Here is a 22,338-nt window from a genome sequence, read left to right as displayed (position 1 = left end):
ATGATAGGTGTTGTTGTACAGGGTCAGTCATAGTAGTATGATAGGTGTTGTTGTACAGGGTCAGTCATAGTAGTATGATAGGTGTTGTTGTACAGGGTCAGTCATAGTAGTATGATAGGTGTTGTTGTACAGGGTCAGTCATAGTAGTATGATAGGTGTTGTTGTACAGGGTCAGTCATAGTAGTATGATAGGTGTTGTTGTACAGGGTCAGTCATAGTAGTATGATAGGTGTTGTTGTACAGGGTCAGTCATAGTAGTATGATAGGTGTTGTTGTACAGGGTCAGTCATAGTAGTATGATAGGTGTTGTTGTACAGGGTCAGTCATAGTAGTATGATAGGTGTTGTTTTACAGGGTCAGTCATAGTAGTATGATAGGTGTTGTTGTACAGGGTCGTAGTAGTATGATAGGTGTTGTTGTACAGGGTCAGTCATAGTAGTATGATAGGTGTTGTTGTACAGGGTCAGTCATAGTAGTATGATAGGTGTTGTTGTACAGGGTCAGTCATAGAGCGAATCAGGGTTAAGTGCCTTCGCTCGAGGCCACATGGCCAGATTGTTCACCTTGTCGGCTCTGGTATTGGAACCGGCAACATTTGGGTTACTGGACCAACGCTCTAACCCAGTGGTCACCAACTACTGGTCGATGAAGCTGTAGGAACGTTGATTTGAGACATCCGATTGACCAGCGCAGTATGAGAACTCCATTAAGCCACAGATCTCCCGGTCTGCCGGGTAGGCGGAGTTTGTCTTTTCAGACAAATGATTTGGTTCAAAATGGGAATCAAGTGCACCAACCGCCAACAGGGATTCTGAATCAAGTGCACCAACCGCCAACAGGGATTCTGAATCAAGTGCACCAACCGCCAACAGGGCTTCTGAATCAAGTGCACCAACCGCCAACAGGGCTTCTGAATCAAGTGCACCCACCGCCAACAGGGCTTCTGAATCAAGTGCACCTACCACCAACAGGGCTTCTGAATCAAGTGCACCCACCGCCAACAGGGCTTCTGAATCAAGTGCACCAACCAACAGGGCATCTGAATCAAGGGGGCTTCTGAATCAAGTGCACCTACCACCAACAGGGCTTCTGAATCAAGTGCACCTACCGCCAACAGGGCTTCTGAATCAAGTGCACCTACCACCAACAGGGTTTCTGAATCAAGTGCACCTACCACCAACAGGGCTTCTGAATCAAGTGCACCTACCACCAACAGGGCTTCTGAATCAAGTGCACCTACCACCAACAGGGCTTCTGAATCAAGTGCACCTACCACCAACAGGGCTTCTGAATCAAGTGCACCTACCACCAACAGGGCTTCTGAATCAAGTGCACCTACCGCCAACAGGGCTTCTGAATCAAGTGCACCTACCACCAACAGGGTTTCTGAATCAAGTGCACCTACCACCAACAGGGCTTCTGAATCAAGTGCACCTACCACCAACAGGGCTTCTGAATCAAGTGCACCTACCACCAACAGGGCTTCTGAATCAAGTGCACCTACCACCAACAGGGCTTCTGAATCAAGTGCACCTACCACCAACAGGGCTTCTGAATCAAGTGCACCAACCGCCAACAGGGCTTCTGAATCAAGTGCACCTACCGCCAACAGGGATTCTAAATCAAGTGCACCTACCACCAACAGGGCTTCTGAATCAAGTGCACCCACCGCCAACAGGGCTTCTGAATCAAGTGCACCAACCGCCAACAGGGCATCTGAATCAAGTGCACCTACCACCAACAGGGCTTCTGAATCAAGTGCACCTACCACCAACAGGGCTTCTGAATCAAGTGCACCAACCACCAACAGGGCTTCTGAATCAAGTGCACCCACCGCCAACAGGGCTTCTGAATCAAGTGCACCTACCACCAACAGGGCTTCTGAATCAAGTGCACCTACCACCAACAGGGCTTCTGAATCAAGTGCACCAACCGCCAACAGGGCTTCTGAATCAAGTGCACCAACCGCCAACAGGGCTTCTGAATCAAGTGCACCTACTGCCAACAGGGCTTCTGAATCAAGTGCACCTACCAACAGGGCTTCTGAATCAAGTGCACCTACCACCAACAGGGTTTCTGAATCAAGTGCACCTACCACCAACAGGGCTTCTGAATCAAGTGCACCTACCACCAACAGGGCTTCTGAATCAAGTGCACCAACCGCCAACAGGGCTTCTGAATCAAGTGCACCTACCACCAACAGGGATTCTAAATCAAGTGCACCTACCACCAACAGGGCTTCTGAATCAAGTGCACCAACAGGGCTTCTGAATCAAGTGCACCAACCACCAACAGGGCTTCTGAATCAAGTGCACCAACCACCAACAGGGCTTCTGAATCAAGTGCACCTACCACCAACAGGGCTTCTGAATCAAGTGCACCAACCGCCAACAGGGCTTCTGAATCAAGTGCACCAACCACCAACAGGGCTTCTGAATCAAGTGCACCACCACCAACAGGGCTTCTGAATCAAGTGCACCAACCACCAACAGGGCTTCTGAATCAAGTGCACCAACCACCAACAGGGCTTCTGAATCAAGTGCACCACCACCAACAGGGCTTCTGAATCAAGTGCACCTACCACCAACAGGGCTTCTGAATCAAATGCACCAACCACCAACAGGGCTTCTGAATCAAGTGCACCTACCACCAACAGGGCTTCTGAATCAAGTGCACCTACCACCAACAGGGCTTCTGAATCAAGTGCACCTACCACCAACAGGGCTTCTGAATCAAGTGCACCTACCACCAACAGGGCTTCTGAATCAAGTGCACCTACCACCAACAGGGCTTCTGAATCAAGTGCACCTACCACCAACAGGGCTTCTGAAAAATGCACCAACCACCAACAGGGCTTCTGAATCAAATGCACCTACCACCAACAGGGCTTCTGAATCAAGTGCACCTACCACCAACAGGGCTTCTGAATCAAGTGCACCAACCGCCAACAGGGCTTCTGAATCAAGTGCACCTACCGCCAACAGGGATTCTAAATCAAGTGCACCTACCACCAACAGGGCTTCTGAATCAAGTGCACCAACAGGGCTTCTGAATCAAGTGCACCAACCACCAACAGGGCTTCTGAATCAAGTGCACCAACCACCAACAGGGCTTCTGAATCAAGTGCACCTACCACCAACAGGGCTTCTGAATCAAGTGCACCTAACCACCAACAGGGCTTCTGAATCAAGTGCACCAACCACCAACAGGGCTTCTGAATCAAGTGCACCAACCACCAACAGGGCTTCTGAATCAAGTGCACCAACCACCAACAGGGCTTCTGAATCAAGTGCACCAACCACCAACAGGGCTTCTGAATCAAGTGCACCACCACCAACAGGGCTTCTGAATCAAGTGCACCTACCACCAACAGGGCTTCTGAATCAAATGCACCAACCACCAACAGGGCTTCTGAATCAAGTGCACCTACCACCAACAGGGCTTCTGAATCAAGTGCACCTACCACCAACAGGGCTTCTGAATCAAGTGCACCTACCACCAACAGGGCTTCTGAATCAAGTGCACCTACCACCAACAGGGCTTCTGAATCAAGTGCACCTACCACCAACAGGGCTTCTGAATCAAGTGCACCTACCACCAACAGGGCTTCTGAATCAAGTGCACCTACCACCAACAGGGCTTCTGAATCAAGTGCACCCACCGCCAACAGGGCTTCTGAATCAAGTGCACCAACAGGGCTTCTGAATCAAATGCACCAACCACCAACAGGGCTTCTGAATCAAGTGCACCAACCACCAACAGGGCTTCTGAATCAAGTGCACCAACCACCAACAGGGCTTCTGAATCAAGTGCACCAACCACCAACAGGGCTTCTGAATCAAGTGCACCTACCACCAACAGGGCAACACAAATACAACAAAAAAAGTCAAACAAGCCTTTAACATTGGCTTTCCTACAGAAATGTTTGGTGATCGACTGGTAATGCCTTGAAGATCGACCAGTGGATGGCGATCGACCGGTTGGTGACCACTGCTCTAACCAATAGGCTACCTGCCCTAAACTTCTCCTCTGCTCAGGTCCCGTAGCTACCACGTTGTAGCAGCGTGAAGCGCACCTGTGCACATGTGCAGGTACATTTTGGGACTGTGTCAGAGCAAAGTGTCAGCAAGGGCTCATTTCAAAATATGTGGTGATGCTCATTGCAACGTCATCTCACTGAGTCTACCTTTAACCTTAAAGTGGGATATTTTGGGTTGTTGAAGATTTATTTCTTAGCCGTTCATATGGTACAAGGATTCTTTACACTTGCTAGTTTTGTCACATATAATGAAATTAGCGGAACTATTAGAATTTTAGCAACCAGGAAATGGAGGAGCCATTTCTGCATATTTCACCTTAAACTCAAGTCAGGCTTCCCCTCAACAGTAAATAAACTCTTATCTCTAGTCTGTGCATTTCTACACAATATAAAAATTCTCCGCAAAAACAAGCAAAATTGACTCAGTCAATAAGAGACTGAACATTCACCTCAGTCAATAAGAGACTGAACATTCACCTCAGTCAATAAGAGACTGAACATTCACCTCAGTCAATAAGAGACTGGACATTCACCTCAGTCAATAAGAGACTGAACATTCACCTCAGTCAATAAGAGACTGAACCTCAGTCAATAAGAGACTGAACATTCACCTCAGTCAATAAGAGACATAATATTCACCTCAGTCAATAAGAGACTGAACATTCACCTCAGTCAATAAGAGACTGGACATTCACCTCAGTCAATAAGAGACTGAACCTCAGTCAATAGGAGACTGAACCTCAGTCAATAAGAGACATTCACCTCAGTCAATAAGAGACTGAACATTCACCTCAGTCAATAAGAGACTGAACCTCAGTCAATAAGAGACTGGACATTCACCTCAGTCAATAAGAGACTGGAACATTCACCTCAGTCAATAAGACACTTATTCACCTCAGTCAATAAGACACTTATTCACCTCAGTCAATAAGAGACTTATTCACCTCAGTCAATAAGAGACTGATTCACCTCAGTCAATAAGAGACTGAACATTCACCTCAGTCAATAAGAGACTGAACATTCACCTCAGTCAATAAGAGACTGAACATTCACCTCAGTCAATAAGAGACTGAACATTCACCTCAGTCAATAGGAGACTGAACATTCACCTCAGTCAATAAGAGACTGAACATTCACCTCAGTCAATAGAGACTGAACATTCACCTCAGTCAATAGGAGACTGGACATTCACCTCAGTCAATAAGAGACTGAACATTCACCTCAGTCAATAGGAGACTGGACATTCACCTCAGTCAATAAGAGACTGAACATTCACCTCAGTCAATAGGAGACTGGACATTCACCTCAGTCAATAAGAGACTTATTCACCTCAGTCAATAAGAGACTGAACCTCAGTCAATAGGAGACTGAACATTCACCTCAGTCAATAGGAGACTGAACATTCACCTCAGTCAATAAGAGACTGGACATTCACCTCAGTCAATAAGAGACTGAACATTCACCTCAGTCAATAGGAGACTGGACATTCACCTCAGTCAATAAGAGACATTCACCTCAGTCAATAGGAGACTGAACATTCACCTCAGTCAATAAGAGACATTCACCTCAGTCAATAGGAGACATTCACCTCAGTCAATAGGAGACTGAACATTCACCTCAGTCAATAGGAGACATTCACCTCAGTCAATAGGAGACTGAACATTCACCTCAGTCAATAAGAGACTGAACATTCACCTCAGTCAATAGGAGACTGAACAATCACCTCAGTCAATAAGAGACTGAACCTCAGTCAATAAGAGACTCAACATTCACCTCAGTCAATAAGAGGCTCAACATTCACCTCAGTCAATAAGAGACATTCACCTCAGTCAATAGGAGACTGGACATTCACCTCAGTCAATAAGAGACTGAACATTCACCTCAGTCAATAAGAGACTGAACATTCACCTCAGTCAATAGGAGACTGGACATTCACCTCAGTCAATAAGAGACTGGACATTCACCTCAGTCAATAAGAGACATTCACCTCAGTCAATAAGAGACTGAACATTCACCTCAGTCAATAAGGGACTGAACCTCAGTCAATAAGAGACTGAACATTCACCTCAGTCAATAAGAGACATTCACCTCAGTCAATAAGAGACTGAACATTCACCTCAGTCAATAAGAGACTGAACATTCACCTCAGTCAATAAGAGACTGGACATTCACCTCAGTCAATAAGAGACTTATTCACCTCAGTCAATAGGAGACTGAACCTCAGTCAATAGGAGACTGAACATTCACCTCAGTCAATAAGAGACTGGACATTCACCTCAGTCAATAGGAGACAGAACATTCACCTCAGTCAATAAGAGACTGAACATTCACCTCAGTCAATAGGAGACTGGACATTCACCTCAGTCAATAAGAGACTGAACATTCACCTCAGTCAATAAGACACTTATTCACCTCAGTCAATAAGACACTTATTCACCTCAGTCAATAAGACACTTATTCACCTCAGTCAATAAGACACTTATTCACCTCAGTCAATAAGACACTTATTCACCTCAGTCAATAGGAGACTGAACATTCACCTCAGTCAATAAGAGACTGAACAATCACCTCAGTCAATAAGAGACTGAACATTCACCTCAGTCAATAAGAGACTGAACATTCACCTCAGTCAATAAGAGACTGAACATTCACCTCAGTCAATAGGAGACTGGACATTCACCTCAGTCAATAGGAGACATTCACCTCAGTCAATAGGAGACATTCACCTCAGTCAATAACAGACTGAACATTCACCTCAGTCAATAGGAGACATTCACCTCAGTCAATAGGAGACATTCACCTCAGTCAATAGGAGACATTCACCTCAGTCAATAGGAGACATTCACCTCAGTCAATAGGAGACATTCACCTCAGTCAATAGGAGACAGCTACTTGTATTCACCTTCTAATCAGGATGATTTTAGTAGCCCATTTTAAATGGTTGGTGTTGAGCTAGGTAGAGTAACAGTGTCTTACTGGTACAGCTCTACTCTCTCTCCCCCTCTCAGGCATTGGCTGTCAGCGACCACTACCCCGTTGAGGTGAAGCTGATTGGTCACGCCCCTGCTGCATGAGTCCGCCTCCAGGAAGTGTTCAGACACTCTCAAATGGCACCCTATTCACGGCGTAGTGCACTACTTTGGACCAGAGCCTTCTATAGGGAATAGGGTGCCAGTTGAGTGTCATCGCCATGACGCGTTTCAATAAAACTCAGTCTAACTGTTATTGTTTGTGTCCAACATCCAAGCTGAAACAAGTGCTTTATACGGGATGGAAGAGCACGTATGAATTCTACATTCATTTAGGAGTTTGGTTCTGTTAGTCCCTCAGTAACAGCTCAGACACCAGTGGAATGACGTCCAATCAGATACACCTATTAAACACCCATGGCTACTGTTTGATCAATTAAACCCAACCATTTGAAGGTTATAAGATTGAGACTGACTAAATATGTAGAGAAGCAATCTAAACATGTGGCTTGGGGTGGTGAAGAGGTCCAGGCCTCTGCCACTGGACCACATGTACCACTGCCAGCCTTGGTTTCCTGGTTTAACTCTGTCCTGGGGCCCCACCTGGGTGCATATCAATCAGCTGTGAAGGGGGGTGGCAGGTAGCCAGGTGGTTAGAGGGGCGGCAGGTAGCCTAGTGGTTAGAGGGGCGGCAGGTAGCCTAGTGGTTAGAGGGGCAGCAGGTAGCCTAGTGGTTAGAGGGGCGGCAGGTAGCCTAGTGGTTAGAGGGGCAGCAGGTAGCCTAGTGGTTAGAGGGGCAGCAGGTAGCCTAGTGGTTAGAGCGTTGGACTAGTAGGTAGCAGGTAGCCTAGTGGTTAGAGCGTTGGACTAGTAACCGGAAGGAGGGACCGTTAAGTATACAGTGTCCTCTAAACCAGGGTCTCCCCAACTCGGTCCTGGGGCCCCACCTGGGTGCATATTGACTGTTGTTGCCCTAACACTACACAGCAGATTCAAATCATCAAAGCTTGATGAGGAGTTGGTTATTTCAATTAGCTGTGAAGTGTAAAAAATAAACACACACACACACCCGTTGGGGCAGGACAGAATTTAGTAAACCCTGGCCTGAACTCGTGACATCGTGGAACATGAAACTCAACACACATTCCACAGAAGGTATTTTACAGATGTTTACTTGCAAACCAACAGTACAGGAAAATATCATACGAAGAAACAACATTATTTTCACAGACAAAGGCCAGATGACTTCCTGTACAATCACCTACATCGTAACAGTGTTCGTTGTTTCAGTCCAAACAGTCAAACATTGTGGCAGGGGGAAATAAGGCCAGGGGTGTGTTCATTAGGATCCAAACGAGCCAGAACGGGGCGTGAACTACCTGATTTTGTCCAATAACAAAACGCTTGTTTTCGTTTTCTGTTGCACTACGTTTCGCTACGGTCTGCACTAATAAACACACCCCATGTCGTTTCATGAAGGTTGCAGACAGAAAGAGAATGACAGCTGACAAAATACCCTAATATATATATATACATACACATATATATATACATACACATATACATATACATATATATATATACACACACATATATACACATATATATATACATACACATATATATAAATATATATATATGACAGGGTAGTGTGTCAACTGGCACCCTTTTCCCTATATAGTGCACTACTTTTGACCAGGGCCTATAGGACTGAGGGCACTACTTTAGACCAGGGTCTATAGGGCTAAGAGCACTACTTTAGACCAGGGCCTATAGGACTGAGGGCACTACTTTTGACCAGGGCCTATAGGACTGAGGGCACTACTTTTGACCAGGGCCTATAGGACTGAGGGCACTACTTTTGACCAGGGCCTATAGGGGTAAGGGCACTTTACAGGGAATGGGGGAGCCGGTCGGGCCCCAGACTAGGCCTTTCTACTCTTGAGCATCTCCAGGTACATGCGCAGGGACCTCTGGATGGAGTCTTTAGTGATGAAGCTCACAAAGTTGGTGATGTCAGCTTCCCTGTTGGACAGCAGCTTGTCAATGGTCTGTTTCCTCATCATGGACTTGGTGATCTGTCTGGCATGGTCTGGAGGGAGTTGGACAGCAGCTTGTCAATGGTCTGTTTCCTCATCATGGACTTGGTGATCTGTCTGGCATGGTCTGGAGGGAGAGGAGAGGAGTTTATATAATATATACACACTGATCTATCTGTCTGTCTGGCATGGTCTAGAGGGAGAGGAGAGGTGTTTATATAATATATACACACAGATCTGTCTGTCTGTCTGGCATGGTCTAGAGGGAGAGGAGAGGTGTTTATATACACACAGATTATAGATCCATCTGTCTGGCATGGTCTGGAGGGAGAGGAGAGGTTTATATACACACAGATTATAGATCCATCTGTCTGGCATGGTCTGGAGGGAGAGGAGAGGTTTATATACACACAGATTATAGATCCATCTGTCTGGCATGGTCTAGAGGGAGAGGTGTTCATATACAGTACCAGACAACATTTTGGACACCTACTCATTCAAGGGATTCTCTTTATTTTTACTAGAGTGGCTACTTTGAAGAATCAAAAACTCTGACGAAGTAGTGACACCAGCGAGCGAGAGACAGAGAGAGACAGAGAGACAGAGACAGAGAGAGTATTCTGACCTGGTACAGCCAGCCACTTGGACATGGTGTCCTGTGCAGTGGAGAGGACCTGGTCCTCAGGGACTAACTGGTCCACCAGGCCGATCTTCAGGGCATCAGGAGCACTGTACAACAGACCCAGCTCCAACGACAGCTCTGCTGCCCGGTTACCAACCGTGTTCACCAGCGTGTCTTTAAACCTGGACCGCAACCACAACATGACCACAACATAAACACAACACGACCACAACACAACATGACCACAACACGACCACAACACGACCACAACATAAACACAACACCCACAACACACCACAACATGACAACATAACCATCACAACACTGACCACAACACAACCACAACATGACACAACAGTGTGTATTACACGTGTGTGTGTGTAACACCCACAACCACATTCAGCACCTCACACACACACTACAGTGACCATGAACCATCACAACCCTGAGCAGATTCAACACATCAACACTCAGTGTGTATTAGTGTGTGTGTGTGTATTACCCCATGTCGTTTCATGAATATATATATATATATAGTGTGTGTGTGTGTATTAGTGTGTGTGCCTCACCAGAAGGGGGCTACGATGCCGAGCTGAGTCTCGTTGAGTCCGATGCTGTAACGAGGATTATCAGCCATGATCCTATAGTCACATCCAATAGACATGAGACAGCCACCTGCTGGACTAGATCCCTATAGACAGAGAGAGGTGGTTATAGTCACATCCTATAGACAGAGAGAGGTGGTTATAGTCACATCCTATAGACAGAGAGAGGTGGTTATAGTCACATCCTATAGACAGAGAGAGGTGGTTATAGTCACATCCTATAGACAGAGAAGTGATTATCAGTCATGATCCTATAGACAGAGAGAGGTGGTTATAGTCACTATCCTATAGACAGAGAGAGGTGGTTATAGTCACATCCTATAGACAGAGAAGTGATTATCAGTCATGATCCTATAGTCACATCCTATAGACAGACAGAGGTGGTTATAGTCACATCCTATAGACAGAGAAGTGATTATCAGTCATGATCCTATAGTCACATCCAATAGACAGCCACCTGCTGGATAGGAGCCCTATATATAGATAAACACATGGGACCAACAGACAGAGACTCAGACAGAGACAGGGCTGGGTGTGCTGACTCACGTTGATGGCAGCTATGGTGGCCATGTTGGATCCGTAGAGTTTGAGCCACATCTCCTGAACAGCCTTCCAGAACTCTCCACAGCGCTCTGGACTTTTCCCATACATCTCCATGATGTCTAGCCCCGCAGAGAACACCTTGGAGAGGGTCTGGGACACCACACACACACACACAGGGAGAGTTATGATGTCTAGCCCTACAGAGAACACCTTGGAGAGGGTCTGGGACACCACACACACACACAGGGAGAGTTATGATGTCTAGCCCTGCAGAGAACACCTTGGAGAGGGTCTGGGACACCACACACACACACACACAGGGAGAGTTATGATGTCTAGCCCCTGCAGAGAACACCTTGGAGAGGGTCTGGGACACCACACACACACACACACAGGGAGAGTTATGATGTCTAGCCCCACAGAGAACACCTTGGAGAGGGTCTGGGACCACACACAGGGAGAGTTATGATGTCTATCCCTACAGAGAACACCTTGGAGAGGGTCTGGGACACCACACACACACACAGGGAGAGTTATGATGTCTAGCCCTACAGAGAACACCTTGGAGAGGGTCTGGGACCACACACACACACACAGGGAGAGTTATGATGTCTAGCCCTGCAGAGAACACCTTGGAGAGGGTCTGGGACACCACACACACACACACACACACACACACGGGGGGGGAGCTATAGTGTGTATCATGGTTTTGTGACAGGACGTGTGTGTGTGTGTGTGTGTGTGTACTGACCGAGGTGATGATCAGACCTCTACAACTCTTATCCATCTCTAGTTTCTCCAGATTGATACAGAACTCAGTGAGGAAGTCCAGACTCAGACTGTTGACAGGGGGGCTCTGCATCCTCAACACAGCTACACCTAGAGAGGGAGGAGGAGGGGGAGAGGGATGAGAGGAGGAGAGGGATGAGAGGGGGAGAGGGAGGAGGAGGGGATGAGAGGGAGGAGGGATCTCTAGGGAGGGGGATACAGAGGAGGGGAGTCCAGAGGTAGGAGGAGGGGAAGAGGGAGGAGGGGGAGGGGAGGGGGAGGAGGGGAGAGGGAGGGGGAGAAGGAAGAGGGAGGAGGGGGAGAAGGAAGAGGGAGGAGGGGGAGAGGGAGGGAGGGGGAGGGGAGGGGAGGAGGGGGAGAGGGGAGGAGGGGAAGAGGGAGGGAGGGGGGGGGAGAGGGAGGGGGGAGGGGGAGGGGGAGAAGGAAGAGGGAGGAGGGGGAGGGAGGAGGGGGAAGGAGAGGGAGGAGGGGGAGAAGGAAGAGGGAGGGAGGGGGAGAGGGAGGAGGGGGAGAGGGAGGTGGGGGAGAGGGAGGAGGGGGAGAGGGGGAGAAGGAAGAGGGGGGAGAGGGAGGGGGGGAGAGGGAGAGGGGGAGAGGGAGGAGGAGGGGGAGGAGGATGAGAGGGGGAGGAGGGAGGAGGGGGGAGAGGGAGGAGGAGGAGGAGAGGGAGGAGGAGGGGGAAAGGGAGGAGAGGGATGAGAGGAGAGGGAGGAAGAGGTGGAGGGGGAGGGGGAGAGGGATGAGAGGAGGGGGAGACAAGCAATGGCAGCCTAATCCCTGTGGTGAAAACCGTAACCCGTCGTCTAGATCTGGCCCAAATAAGAATTTGTTCTTAAAACTGACTTAGCTAGTTAAATAAAGGTAGAATAAAATAAATATATAGGGCTGTGGTTAAAATAGTACACTATGTAGGGAAGAGGGCCCTATAACAAATAAATATATAGGGCTGTGGTTAAAATAGTACACTATATAGGGCAAGAGGGCCCTATAACAAATAAATATATAGGGCTGTGGTTAAAATAGTACACTATATAGGGCAAGAGGGCCCTATAAAAAATAATGAAAAACGATTACAATTGTTGCCCAGGTTTCTGTTTTTTTCAGGTTTTCACACAAAAAACAACACAATTGGAAGTCCACACCAACGCTGAAACCACATCAGGAGACCATTTATGAGGTCTGGGGAAAATCTGAGACATTTAGATTTTTTGGGGTGTAGTTACAACAATATAACAATATATCAGTTCAGTGATGTCCTAAATTCCACACCCCTGGTCTTCCAGGTCGGTTAAATCAAAACCATGAAGTACCTGAGATCTCCAGGACCAGGACTGCCTATCCTGATGTAAACAGTACCTGAGACCTCCAGGATTGTCTACCCTGATGTAAACAGTACCTGAGACCTCCAGGACCAGGACTCTCTACCCTGATGTAAACAGTACCTGAGACCTCCAGGATTGTCTACCCTGATGTAAACAGTACCTGAGACCTCCAGGACCAGGACTCTCTACCCTGATGTAAACAGTACCTGAGACCTCCAGGACTGTCTACCCTGATGTAAACAGTACCTCCAGGACCAGGACTGTCTACCCTGATGTAAACAGTACCTGATACCATCCAGGACCAGGGCTGTCTACCCTGATGTAAACAGTACCTCCAGGACCAGGGCTGTCTACCCTGATGTAAACAGTACCTGAGACCTCCAGGACTGTCTACCCTGATGTAAACAGTACCTGAGACCTCCAGGACTGTCTACCCTGATGTAAACAGTACCTGAGACCTCCAGGACCAGGACTCTCTACCCTGATGTAAACAGTACCTGAGACCTCCAGGACTGTCTACCCTGATGTAAACAGTACCTCCAGGACCAAGGCTGTCTACCCTGATGTAAACAGTACCTGAGACCTCCAGGACTGTCTACCCTGATGTAAACAGTACCTGAGACCTCCAGGACTGTCTACCCTGATGTAAACAGTACCTGAGACCTCCAGGACCAGGACTCTCTACCCTGATGTAAACAGTACCTGAGACCTCCAGGACTAGGACTCTCTACCCTGATGTAAACAGTACCTGAGACCACCAGGACTCTCTACCCTGATGTAAACAGTACCTGAGACCTCCAGGACTGTCTACCCTGATGTAAACAGTACCTGAGACCTCCAGGACTGTCTACCCTGATGTAAACAGTACCTGAGACCTCCAGGACTGTTTAACCTGATGTAAACAGTACCTGAGACCTCCAGGACCAGGACTGTCTACCCTGGTTGTAAACAGTACCTGAGACCTCCAGGACCAGGACTGTCTACCCTGATGTAAACAGTACCTGAGACCTCCAGGACCAGGACTGTCTACCCTGATGTAAACAGTACCTGAGACCTCCAGGACCAGGACTGTCTACCCTGATGTAAACAGTACCTGATACCTCCAGGACCAGGGCTGCCTACCCTGATGTAAACAGTACCTGAGACCTCCAGGACCAGGGCTGTCTACCCTGATGTAAACAGTACCTGTGGTCTCCAGGACCAGAGCTGTCTACCCTGATGTAAACAGTACCTGAGACCTCCAGGACCAGGACTCTCTACCCTGATGTAAACAGTACCTGAGACCTCCAGGACTGTCTACCCTGATGTAAACAGTACCTCCAGGACCAGGACTGTCTACCCTGATGTAAACAGTCCATGATACCGTCCAGGACCAGGACTCTCTACCCTGATGTAAACAGTACCTGAGACCTCCAGGACTGTCTACCCTGATGTAAACAGTACCTCCAGGACCAGGGCTGTCTACCCTGATGTAAACAGTACCTGAGACCTCCAGGACTGTCTACCCTGATGTAAACAGTACCTGAGACCTCCAGGACTGTCTACCCTGATGTAAACAGTACCTGAGACCTCCAGGACCAGGACTCTCTACCCTGATGTAAACAGTACCTGAGACCTCCAGGACTGTCTACCCTGATGTAAACAGTACCTCCAGGACCAGGGCTGTCTACCCTGATGTAAACAGTACCTGAGACCTCCAGGACTGTCTACCCTGATGTAAACAGTACCTGAGACCTCCAGGACTGTCTACCCTGATGTAAACAGTACCTGAGACCTCCAGGACCAGGACTCTCTACCCTGATGTAAACAGTACCTGAGACCTCCAGGACTGTCTACCCTGATGTAAACAGTACCTCCAGGACCAGGACTGTCTACCCTGATGTAAACAGTACCTGATACCATCCAGGACCAGGGCTGTCTACCCTGATGTAAACAGTACCTGAGACCTCCAGGACCAGGGCTGCCTACCCTGATGTAAACAGTACCTCCAGGACCAGGGCTGTCTACCCTGATGTAAACAGTACCTGAGACCTCCAGGACCAGGGCTGTCTACCCTGATGTAAACAGTACCTGAGACCTCCAGGACTGTCTACCCTGATGTAAACAGTACCTGAGACCTCCAGGACCAGGACTGCCTACCCTGATGTAAACAGTACCTGAGACCTCCAGGACTGTCTACCCTGATGTAAACAGTACCTGATACCAGGACCAAGGCTGTCTACCCTGATGTAAACAGTACCTGAGACCTCCAGGACCAGACTGTCTACCCTGATGTAAACAGTACCTGAGACCTCCAGGACTGTCTACCCTGATGTAAACAGTACCTGAGACCTCCAGGACCAGGACTCTCTACCCTGATGTAAACAGTACCTGAGACCTCCAGGACTAGGACTCTCTACCCTGATGTAAACAGTACCTGAGACCACCAGGACTCTCTAGATGTAAACAGTACCTGAGACCTCCAGGACTGTCTGTCCCTGATGTAAACAGTACCTGAGACCTCCAGGACTGTCTACCCTGATGTAAACAGTACCTGAGACCTCCAGGACTGTTTAACCTGATGTAAACAGTACCTGAGACCTCCAGGACCAGGACTGTCTACCCTGGTATAAACAGTACCTGAGACCTCCAGGACCAGGACTGTCTACCCTGATGTAAACAGTACCTGATACCTCCAGGACCAGGGCTGCCTACCCTGATGTAAACAGTACCTGAGACCTCCAGGACCAGGGCTGTCTACCCTGATGTACAGTACCTGAGACCTCCAGGATTGTCTACCCTGATGTAAACAGTACCTGAGACCTCCAGGACCAGGACTCTCTACCCTGATGTAAACAGTACCTGAGACCTCCAGGACTGTCTACCCTGATGTAAACAGTACCTCAGGACCAGGACTGTCTACCCTGATGTAAACAGTCCATGATACCGTCCAGGACCAGGGCTGTCTACCCTGATGTAAACAGTACCTGAGACCTCCAGGACTGTCTACCCTGATGTAAACAGTACCTCCAGGACCAGGGCTGTCTACCCTGATGTAAACAGTACCTGAGACCTCCAGGACTGTCTACCCTGATGTAAACAGTACCTGAGACCTCCAGGACTGTCTACCCTGATGTAAACAGTACCTGAGACCTCCAGGACCAGGACTCTCTACCCTGATGTAAACAGTACCTGAGACCTCCAGGACTAGGACTCTCTACCCTGATGTAAACAGTACCTGAGACCTCCAGGACTGTCTACCCTGATGTAAACAGTACCTGAGACCTCCAGGACTGTCTACCCTGATGTAAACAGTACCTGAGACCTCCAGGACTGTCTACCCTGATGTAAACAGTACCTGAGACCTCCAGGACCAGGACTGTCTACCCTGATGTAAACAGTACCTGATACCTCCAGGACCAGGGCTGCCTACCCTGATGTAAACAGTACCTGAGACCTCCAGGACCAGGGCTGTCTACCCTGATGTAAACAGTACCTGAGACCTCCAGGATTGTCTACCCTGATGTAAACAGTACCTGAGACCTCCAGGACCAGGACTCTCTACCCTGATGTAAACAGTACCTGAGACCTCCAGGACTGTCTACCCTGATGTAAACAGTACCTCCAGGACCAGGACTGTCTACCCTGATGTAAACAGTACCTGATACCGTCCAGGACCAGGGCTGTCTACCCTGATGTAAACAGTACCTGAGACCTCCAGGACTGTCTACCCTGATGTAAACAGTACCTCCAGGACCAGGGCTGTCTACCCTGATGTAAACAGTACCTGAGACCTCCAGGACTGTCTACCCTGATGTAAACAGTACCTGAGACCTCCAGGACTGTCTACCCTGATGTAAACAGTACCTGAGACCTCCAGGACCAGGACTCTCTACCCTGATGTAAACAGTACCTGAGACCTCCAGGACTGTCTACCCTGATGTAAACAGTACCTCCAGGACCAGGGCTGTCTACCTGATGTAAACAGTACCTGAGACCTCCAGGACTGTCTCAACCCTGATGTAAACAGTACCTGAGACCTCCAGGACTGTCTGTCCTGAAAATAAACAGTACCTGAGACCTCCAGGACTAGGATGACTTCTGGACCCTGATGTAAACAGTACCTGAGACCACCAGGACTCTCTCCCTGATGTAAACAGTACCTGAGACCTCCAGGACTGTCTACCCTGATGTAAACAGTACCTGAGACCTCCAGGACTGTCTACCCTGATGTAAACAGTACCTGAGACCTCCAGGACTGTCTACCCTGAAACAGTACCTGAGACCTCCAGGACTGTTTACCCTGATGTAAACAGTACCTGAGACCTCCAGGACCAGGACTGTCTACCCTGGTTGTAAACAGTACCTGAGACCTCCAGGACCAGGACTGTCTACCCTGATGTAAACAGTACCTGAGACCTCCAGGACCAGGACTGCCTACCCTGATGTAAACAGTACCTGATACCTCCAGGACCAGGGCTGCCTACCCTGATGTAAACAGTACCTGATCTCCAGGACCAGACTGGCAGCCTGACCTCCAGGACCAGGGCTGCCTACCCTGAAAACGGCTACGTCTGGTCTCCAGGACCAGAGCTGTCTACCACTTGTAATAAGGGACCTGATGGGAAATCCAGGAAATAGGGCTGCCTACCCTGATGTAAACAGTACCTGTTGTCTCCAGGACCAGGGCTGCCTACCCTGATGTAACAGTACCTGAGACCTCCAGGACCAGGACTGTCTACCCTGATGTAAACAGTACCTGTTGTCTCCAGGACCAGGGCTCTGTACCCTGATGTAGGGGACAGGGTGCCATTGGGGACAGGTAAAGAAGCTGTGCAGGGGTTTACCTGTACTGTTGTCCAGGTCCACCTTGATCTTAGGTGAGGTAGAGTTGTTTCTCTGCTGCAGAGAGAAGCACGGCGACACACACTCTCTCCCATGTCTACTGTGGATGGACAACTGGGACAACACACCTGCCAAAGAACAACAATATAATAAAACAATATAAAATAACATAATATAACAATATAATAAAACAATAAAATAATATAACAATGAGGGGTGGAATAATGATAGTTGACATCGTCACTGAAACCATGTGACCTTGTATTATCAGACGATGACCTATTCACTATATACAGTGAGATCCACAAGCATTGGGTCAGTGTCATGTTGTTGGAGCCCTATTCACTATATACAGTGAGTTCCACAAGCATTGGGTCAGTGTCATGTTGTTGTGGCTCTGTACTCCAGCACTTTAGATTTGAAATGGTACAATGACTATGAGGTTAAAGTGCTGACTGTCGGCTTTAATTTGAGGGTATTTTCATCCATATCAGGTGACCCGTTTAGATACCACAGCACTTCTTGTACATAGTCCTCACATTTTAGGGGACCAGAAGTATTGGGACAAATTCACTTATGTCAATTAAAGAAGTACAAAGTATTTGGTCCCATATTCACAGGCAATGACTACATCAAGCTTGTGACTCTACAAACTTGTTGGATGCATTTGCTGTTTGTTTTGGTTGTGTCATTTGGTGCCCAATAGAAATGAAGGGTAAATAATGTTATTGTGTCATTTTGGAGTCACTTTTATTGTAAATAAGAATAGATTGTTTCTGAACACTTCTACATTAAAATGTGGATGCTACCATGGTTATGGATAATGAATGAATCGTGAATAAATGATGAGTGAGAGAGTTACAGGCACACCCCCAAGACATGTTTTCACAATTACAATAACAGCTACGATATATTAGCTAGTTGATATAGGTAGCAACTTGATAGATCCCAGATAGCCCACGCAAACTGACAATGTGACATTACGCGACATAAGGACAGACACAAGCTTTGTGTGAACTTTGCTCTAGTTTCTGAAAGACCAAGGAAAGGGGAGGCTAGATAGCTAACTACTTAGCCATGCAATCTAACCACTGATATTCTTGTTTGTTCTCGAAATGGGGACATCAAAACTCCGGAGAAATAGCTATTAAACTCTTCCTGCTGTACTTACTCAATGTCAGGTAAGTTTCACATACCTGAAAACCCGAATTTGGCGGAATTTCTCAACACATTTGCCATCTCGACTCGTCAAGTTGACAGAAACAGGACACACACTGCGGCTGCGCTGCTCTGCCCTGGAGGAGGAACCTACAGAGGAGGCGGGGCCAATATATCAGTATTGGCATCTGATTGGACCTGAACGGCGTGACTGTAGGTGTTTTGTGGGTGTTGAAAACGTGATTCACCCTATCAGATTGCCGGACTATCAACCACACTGGGCTAATTCGTTTAACAAGGCCCGGTGCTCCGGGTGAGGAGTTTCCCTTTTTTAAACGATTCCATTGTTCTTTAAAAATCTTTAACTAACCCGGGGTATCGGGCCATGCAAAATGAACTCACCCACTGACAAAGTGGGGGTTGCTTGACAGGGATTGGTTACAGGCTACTTCCAGGGTCAAGGACTGAAGACTTGAAGTTTGTTTTATAGTCAGTCCGTCGTTGTACATAGTTAGATACTAATGTATGTTTTACTATTGGTTAAACTCTCGTACCTCATCAGAACCCCAAATATAAGCTTGTTAAACTCAAATGTTTGTAAACAAAGTAAATGTAAACAAACACTGTAAATATCCAAAAATCAAAATAGTTAAAACTATAATTTTGATATCATGGATGGTCAGTCTTTGCATACATAGCTCTTGCTTTGAATGTATTAAGAGTGGTTACATTTCTCCAGACGCATCCCTCAGCTTTTTTACCAAAACACAGGTGGGGTGCTCGCTTAGTTGTTTCAATTAAGGATTCAAGCTTTAAAGGGGAGATACAATGAAACCAACCACGGAAGATTCCAGCTTTAAAGGGGAGATACAATGAAACCATATTGTAGTGAATTCGGTGGGTAGCCCCAACCAAGACGAGAACCCAGGTTTACCAACTGTCAAGCCAACACCTTAATTGTTACGCCAAGTTTAGGATCAAGGCTAAAGCTTATGGTGAGCAGTGGGGGAGTGTTCCTCTTAACGGACCATAAACCTAATCAATCGATCAGATGACTCTATCCTTGTTCCTCTGCAGCAGAGGTCCTCCCAGTCTACTGATCGATCAATCAATCAACCAATGGATCAGGTGCCTCTGTCTCCATGTTTCTCTGTAAAAGAGGTCCCTCCCAGTCTACTGATTGATCAATCAACCGATGGATCAGGTGCCTCTATCTCCATGTTTCTCTGTAAAAGAGGTCCTCCCAGTCTACTGATTGATCAATCAACCAATGGATCAGGTGACCTCTGTCTCCTTGTTCCTCTGCAGCAGAGGTCCCTCCCGGTCTACTGATCGATCAATCAATCAACCAATGGATCAGGTGCCTCTATCTCCATGTTTCTCTGTAAAAGAGGTCTTCCCGGTCCAGAGCTGCTGCTCTGACGCCATCTGGTGGCGTGAAGTGGTGTTGCAACAAGATGAGTACAGTAATGCAGACTGGATCAGAACTCTATCCTTGTTCCTGACACCCTCTTCTACTTACATCAATGGAACTGGATCATGCCCTGGTCAAAGTTCTCTGTAAAAGCACTCTGTCCAGAGAATTCATCTGGTGGCGTATTTGGTGTTGGAACAAGATGAGTACTAATGGTACTGGGAATTCATTAGGTTCGAACTGACACTATTTACATAGTGAATTCATTAGGGTTCGAACTAGGGCACTAGGTATGGAATTCATTAGGGTTGGAACTAGGGCACTAGGTATGGAATTCATTAGGGTTGGAACTAGGGCACTAGGTAGGAATTCATTAGGGTTGGAACTAGGGCACTATGTAGGGAATTCATTCGGGTTGGAACTAGGGCACTAGGTAGGGAATTCATTCGGGTGATATTTGGGTTGGAACTAGGGCACTATGTAGGGAATTCATTAGGGTGGTATTTGGGTTGGAACTAGGGCACTATGTAGGGAATTCATTAGGGTTGGAACTAGGGCACTAGGTAGGGAATTCATTAGGGTGGTATTTGGGTTGGAACTAGGGCACTAGGTAGGGAATTCATTAGGGTTGGAACTAGGGCACTATGTAGGGAATTCATTAGGGTTGGAACTAGGGCACTAGGTAGGGAATTCATTAGGGTTATAACTAGGGCACTAGGTAGGGACTTCATTAGGGTTGGAACTAGGACACTAGGTAGGGAATTCATTAGGGAGGTATTTGCCTTGAAGACAGCTTTGCACACTCAAGTGAAGTCGTGAAAACCATCAAGCGCTATGATGAAACTGGCTCTCATGAGGACTGCCACAGGAAAAGACCGAGAGTTACTTCTGCTGCAGAGGATAAGTTCATTAGAGTTACCAGCCTCAGATTGCAGCCCAAATAAATGCTTCACAGAGTTCAAGTAACAGACGAATCTCAAAATCAACTGTTCAGAGGGGACTGGGTGAATCAGGCCCTCATGGTCAAATTGCTGCAAAGAAACCACTACTAAAGGACACCAATAAGAAGAAGAGACTTGCTTGGGCAAAGAAACACAAGCAATGGACATTAGACCAGTGGAAATCTGTCCTTTGGTCTGATGAGTCCAAGTTTGAGATTTTTGGTTCCAACCGCTGTGTCTTTGTGAGATGCAGAATAGGTGAACGGATGATCTCCGCATGTGTGGTTCCCACCGTGAAGCATGGAGGAGGAGGTGTGATGGTGCTTTGCTGTTGACACTGTCAGTGATTTATTTAGAATTCAAGGCACACTTAAACAGCATGGCTAATAAAATGTACATATCTGGCATTACTGATCTCCAACCTTCTTCCTGGAGATCTACCGTCCTGTGGGTTTTCAGTCCAACCCTCTTCCTGGAGATCTACTGTCCTGTGGGTTTTTAGTCCAACCCTCTTCCTGGAGATCTACTGTCCTGTGGGTTTTCAGTCCAACCCTCTTCCTGGAGATCTACTGTCCTGTGGGTTTTCAGTCCAACCCTCTTCCTGGAGATCTACCATCCTGTGGGTTTACAGTCCAACCCTCTTCCTGGAGATCTACTGTCCTGTGGGTTTACAGTCCAACCCTCTTCCTGGAGATCTACTGTCCTGTGGGTTTTTACAGTCCAACCCTCTTCCTGGAGATCTACCGTCCTGTGGGTTTTTAGTCCAACCCTCTTCCTGGAGATCTACTGTCCTGTGGGTTTTCAGTCCAACCTTCTTCCTGGAGATCTACTGTCCTGTGGGTTTTCAGTCCAACCTTCTTCCTGGAGATCTACCGTCCTGTGGGTTTTTAGTCCAACCTTCTTCCTGGAGATCTACCGTCCTGTGGGTTTTTAGTCCAACCTTCTTCCTGGAGATCTACTGTCCTGTTGGTTTTCAGTCCAACCTTCTTCCTGGAGATCTACTGTCTTGTGGGATTTCAGTCCAACCCTCTTCCTGGAGATCTACTGTCCTGTGGGTTTTTAGTCCAACCCTC

At 47.5% G+C, this 22,338-nt stretch overlaps 2 protein-coding genes across 3 annotated transcripts in view; one reads left to right on the top strand and one right to left on the bottom strand.

The window, feature by feature from the left end:
* The window catches only part of dnase1 (deoxyribonuclease I), a 24,986-nt gene extending 17,722 nt beyond the window's left edge, over positions 1-7,264 (top strand). Inside the window, 1 exon segment of the mRNA XM_042317203.1 lies at positions 7,048-7,264. Within this exon segment, the coding sequence (XP_042173137.1) occupies positions 7,048-7,113 (66 nt within the window). The 3' untranslated portion in view covers positions 7,114-7,264.
* A 1,501-nt stretch (positions 7,265-8,765) lies between these two features.
* On the bottom strand, positions 8,766-19,079 carry eci1 (enoyl-CoA delta isomerase 1). Of its 2 annotated transcripts, none has more exons than XM_042317200.1 (7): positions 18,949-19,079; positions 17,755-17,880; positions 11,569-11,696; positions 10,821-10,967; positions 10,239-10,360; positions 9,673-9,851; positions 8,766-9,100 (listed from the first exon to the last, which is right to left on the bottom strand). In XM_042317200.1, the coding sequence occupies exons 1-7, from the start codon at positions 18,989-18,991 to the stop codon at positions 8,934-8,936; spliced, it is 912 nt and encodes a 303-aa protein (XP_042173134.1). In that variant the 5' UTR covers positions 18,992-19,079; the 3' UTR covers positions 8,766-8,933. The 2 variants fall into 2 exon arrangements, with proteins under 2 accessions (XP_042173134.1, XP_042173135.1); XM_042317201.1 differs by lacking the exon at positions 8,766-9,100 and adding an exon at positions 9,402-9,488.
* Between the last annotated feature and the right edge of the window lie 3,259 nt (positions 19,080-22,338).

Source organism: Oncorhynchus tshawytscha, unplaced genomic scaffold (genome assembly GCF_018296145.1).
Source record: "Oncorhynchus tshawytscha isolate Ot180627B unplaced genomic scaffold, Otsh_v2.0 Un_scaffold_2711_pilon_pilon, whole genome shotgun sequence".
In the NCBI taxonomy this organism is placed as follows: Eukaryota; Metazoa; Chordata; class Actinopteri; order Salmoniformes; family Salmonidae; genus Oncorhynchus; species Oncorhynchus tshawytscha.
The sequence above is the reverse complement of the archived record's forward strand: the minus strand, read 5'-3'. Positions and strand labels throughout refer to the sequence as shown.

Coding starts and splice junctions, on each gene's coding strand:
- eci1 (XM_042317200.1), bottom strand. CDS start 18,991: ATGGCAAATGTGTTGAGAAATTCCGCCAAATTCGGGTTTTCAG. Junction 17,881..18,948: donor CGCCAAATTCGGGTTTTCAG/GTATGTGAAACT, acceptor GTTCTTTGGCAG/GTGTGTTGTCCCAGTTGTCC. Junction 9,101..9,672: donor CAAGTGGCTGGCTGTACCAG/GTCAGAATACTC, acceptor AACTCCCTCCAG/ACCATGCCAGACAGATCACC.